This window comes from Sinocyclocheilus grahami, unplaced genomic scaffold (genome assembly GCF_001515645.1).
Source record: "Sinocyclocheilus grahami isolate Dianchi unplaced genomic scaffold, SAMN03320097.WGS_v1.1 scaffold1613.1, whole genome shotgun sequence".
NCBI lineage: Eukaryota > Metazoa > Chordata > Actinopteri > Cypriniformes > Cyprinidae > Sinocyclocheilus > Sinocyclocheilus grahami.
In genome coordinates this window covers 103548-106676 of record NW_015506792.1, presented here as the reverse complement: position 1 = coordinate 106676, position 3129 = coordinate 103548, and the positions used below count along the sequence as shown (strand labels likewise).

The following is a 3129-nucleotide window of genomic DNA, read 5'->3' as shown; positions in this document are numbered from 1 at the left end:
TGTGTGTGTGTGTGAGTGTGTGTGAGTGAGAGAGTGTGTGTGAGAGAGAGTGTGTGAGAGAGAGTGTGTGAGAGAGAGAGTGTGTGAGTATAAATTAATACTAAGTTATTTTTTTTTTAATGTAAAATGCAGAAAGTTTTCTGTAAGAGTTAATGGATAGAATACAGTTTGTACAGTATAGAAATCATTGTGTCTATGTAAAGTGCATATAAAACATGAAAACCCAATATATGTGTCTGTGTGTGTGCATTTACATACAAATTCACGCTTGAACTAGATTATGAAGTTCTTAAATTTTCATGAACATGCTGTGATTTTAATACTCATATAATGCTTGGATTACGGTGTGACTATTACCCATGTGCCTGGCTTAACTAGCCTGAGCAAGAGATGAGAGTGTGTTAGCAGCAGCTGTGTGTGTACGAGAGGAGGAGACATGAGTGGAGCGAGGATGAGCTCAGAAACCCCCAGCAGACTGCTCTCTACACTGTGTTCAGATCACACGGGTGCAGCACTGCTGTGACCGCACAAGGCCCATGAGCCGCTGTCTGATCGAGTGATTTAACACAAGGCCAGTCATCACTGAGGATACTCACAGAGCGCCAGGAAGCTGTGTCTGGAGTTCATGAGCGTCAGCACCCTCCTCAGCAGGTCTCTGGTCATGATGTAGCTCTTGATGTGGTACGTGTGATGCTCCACGCAGAAGGTCAGCAGCTCCAGGATCAGAGCCAGCAGCTGCGCCGTCTGGAGGTTATCTGAGGCACAGCACACAGACAGGCTCAGCTCAAGCACGTGTGTGAGTGTGTGTGAGAGGAGTGTGAGACGGTACCTGGACACACGGGGTTGGGTTCAGCCGCTCCCTCCGTCAGATCTGTGGACAGACAGACATGTGTTGATATGTGCGCACACTGCAGCAGCGGAGCAGGCGTGTGTCTCACCTGGGTCCTCCTCTCCGGTGTTAGCCAGCAGTGGAGCCGTCAGCACGTGCATACAGTACTTGTAGAAGAAGCTCAGGAACTCACTCTTCTCCGCTTTCTGTCCAAACACACACAGAGGAACGAGTGTCTGCAGAGGGCCACTCTCTGGAGAGAAACAGCAGCTGTCAGGCTGTACTCACGCTGGCCGGAGCGAGCATGTTCTCGGGGTCCATGAGGGTCCTCAGGAGCCCCATGAGCTGCACTGCACCGCCCAGCTCCGGGTCCGAATCACAGATCATCTGCTTGATCACCACGTTAATCAGCAGCACGTCCTGAGCACAAACACACCTGCTTCATGATGCACTGTGATCTCTGCTCAATACAGCTTCACTAAACATTACTGTAAGCCTCCGCTCTCACATTCAAACAATAGCTCTTCTGGTGCTCTTTAGAGTGCCGTTGTGACAGATTTTAGTGTGTCGATTTCGACCTCCAATGATTATGAAAAGACAATAATCGAGATGAAACTATTATTACGTGCCCATTCCACCGCTTTTCCAGCGCTGCACTTTCGTTCCTCCATAAATGCCCAATTTCCCGGGCAAATCAGTACAATAATGTAACGTGACCTTTGCAAAACGGGACGTGGTTGATTTATAGAAGTATATTTCAATACAGCTTCACTAAACATTACTGTAAGCCTCCGCTCTCACATTCAAACAATAGCTCTTCTGGTGCTCTTTAGAGTGCCGTTGTGACAGATTTTAGTGTGTCGATTTCGACCTCCAATGATTATGAAAAGACAATAATCGAGATGAAACTATTATTACGTGCCCATTCCACCGCTTTTCCAGCGCTGCACTTTCGTTCCTCCATAAATGCCCAATTTCACGGGCAAATCAGTACAATCATGTAACGTGACCTTTGCAAAACGGGACGTGGTTGATTTATAGCAGTACATTTATTCATGTTTTTAAAAGCGTGAAAGAGAACTCGCGCCGCTCCTCAGGAAGATATATGTGCTCAGAGACGGAGCAGAACATAGACATGTAAAGTCATCTTTTAGCGCCTAAACGGTCAAATACACGCAAAAATGTGTCAAAATGCGGAGCTTAGTGATTATTCATGTATACCTTCGTCGGTCATGTAATTAATCAACGTAATCATCACTATCTTTAAATAAATCACTCACAAAGTTTTGGTCATATGGCCCCCTCATAATCGTGTTAAATAATCGTGATTACAATATTGGCCAAAATAATCGTGATTATGATTAGCATCACAACTCCTCAGTCACGGATAATACAAAGTTACTTCTTTCCACTGTGGTCCTTGATTTCAAAATAAAAACTCATTCTGGCTTTGCTGGCTCGTATCTCCACACTAGTACACATGCAAACAATTCACAGAAAACACCTGCACAATCATACACTATTAAAAACAGAAATCAAGCCTATTAAGACAAACTATCAAAACACCGTCTTATTAAACAAACACAGTCGGGAATGTGCTTCTAACGACTCCTGCTGGTCTGAGAGGGAAACACACAGGGAGACGCTGATACTCACGTCGTCGGCCTGCTGCGGCTCCTGCATGATGAACTCCCGCACCACAGACGGACTGAACTCCACCAGGTAACAGAAGATGTCCGTGGCTGCGGCCTTCACCTGCACATCCTCCATGCCCTTCAACACAACACACCACAGCGTCAGCCGAGCGGAGCACATGTGTCACATCCAGCAGCCAGCAGCGCTCACTCACCATCACGATCTCCAGCACCGGCAAGATCCCCAGATTAGCCAGCGTCCTGAAGAAAGCGTCTCTGTTCTGAGGCTGCAGCGTTTGGGAGAAAACACAGAACTCCTTGAAGAAGTTCACCTGCAGACAGAGAGAGGACAGGTGTGAACCCCCGCTGTGTGTGTGTGAGTGAGTGAGTGAGTGAGAGTATGAGTGAGTGAGTGAGTGAGTGTGTGTGAGTGTGTGAGTGAGTGAGTGAGTGAGTGTGTGTGAGAGCGTGTGAGTGTGTGAGTGAGTGAGAGCGTGTGAGTGAGTGTGAGTGAGTGTGTGTGAGAGTGTGAGTGAGTGAGAGTGTGTGAGAGCGTGTGAGTGTGTGAGTGAGTGAGTGAGTGAGAGTATGAGTGAGTGAGTGAGTGAGTGAGTGAGAGTATGAGTGAGTGAGTGAGTGTGTGAGAGTGTGTGAGTGAGTGAGTGT

At 47.0% G+C, this 3129-nt stretch overlaps 1 protein-coding gene across 3 annotated transcripts in view; it reads right to left on the bottom strand.

Annotated features, from left to right (window-relative positions):
- The window catches only part of LOC107571561 (serine/threonine-protein phosphatase 4 regulatory subunit 3-like), a 22597-nt gene that overhangs the window by 4093 nt on the left and 15375 nt on the right, over positions 1-3129 (bottom strand). For all 3 annotated transcript variants that reach the window (XM_016257890.1, XM_016257888.1, XM_016257889.1), the window contains exons 7-12: positions 2679-2795; positions 2486-2602; positions 1118-1249; positions 939-1035; positions 830-871; positions 597-755 (exon numbers count right to left, since the gene is read on the bottom strand). In XM_016257890.1, coding sequence (XP_016113376.1) covers positions 597-755; positions 830-871; positions 939-1035; positions 1118-1249; positions 2486-2602; positions 2679-2795 — 664 coding nt within the window. The remainder of the gene's footprint in view (positions 1-596; positions 756-829; positions 872-938; positions 1036-1117; positions 1250-2485; positions 2603-2678; positions 2796-3129) is intronic.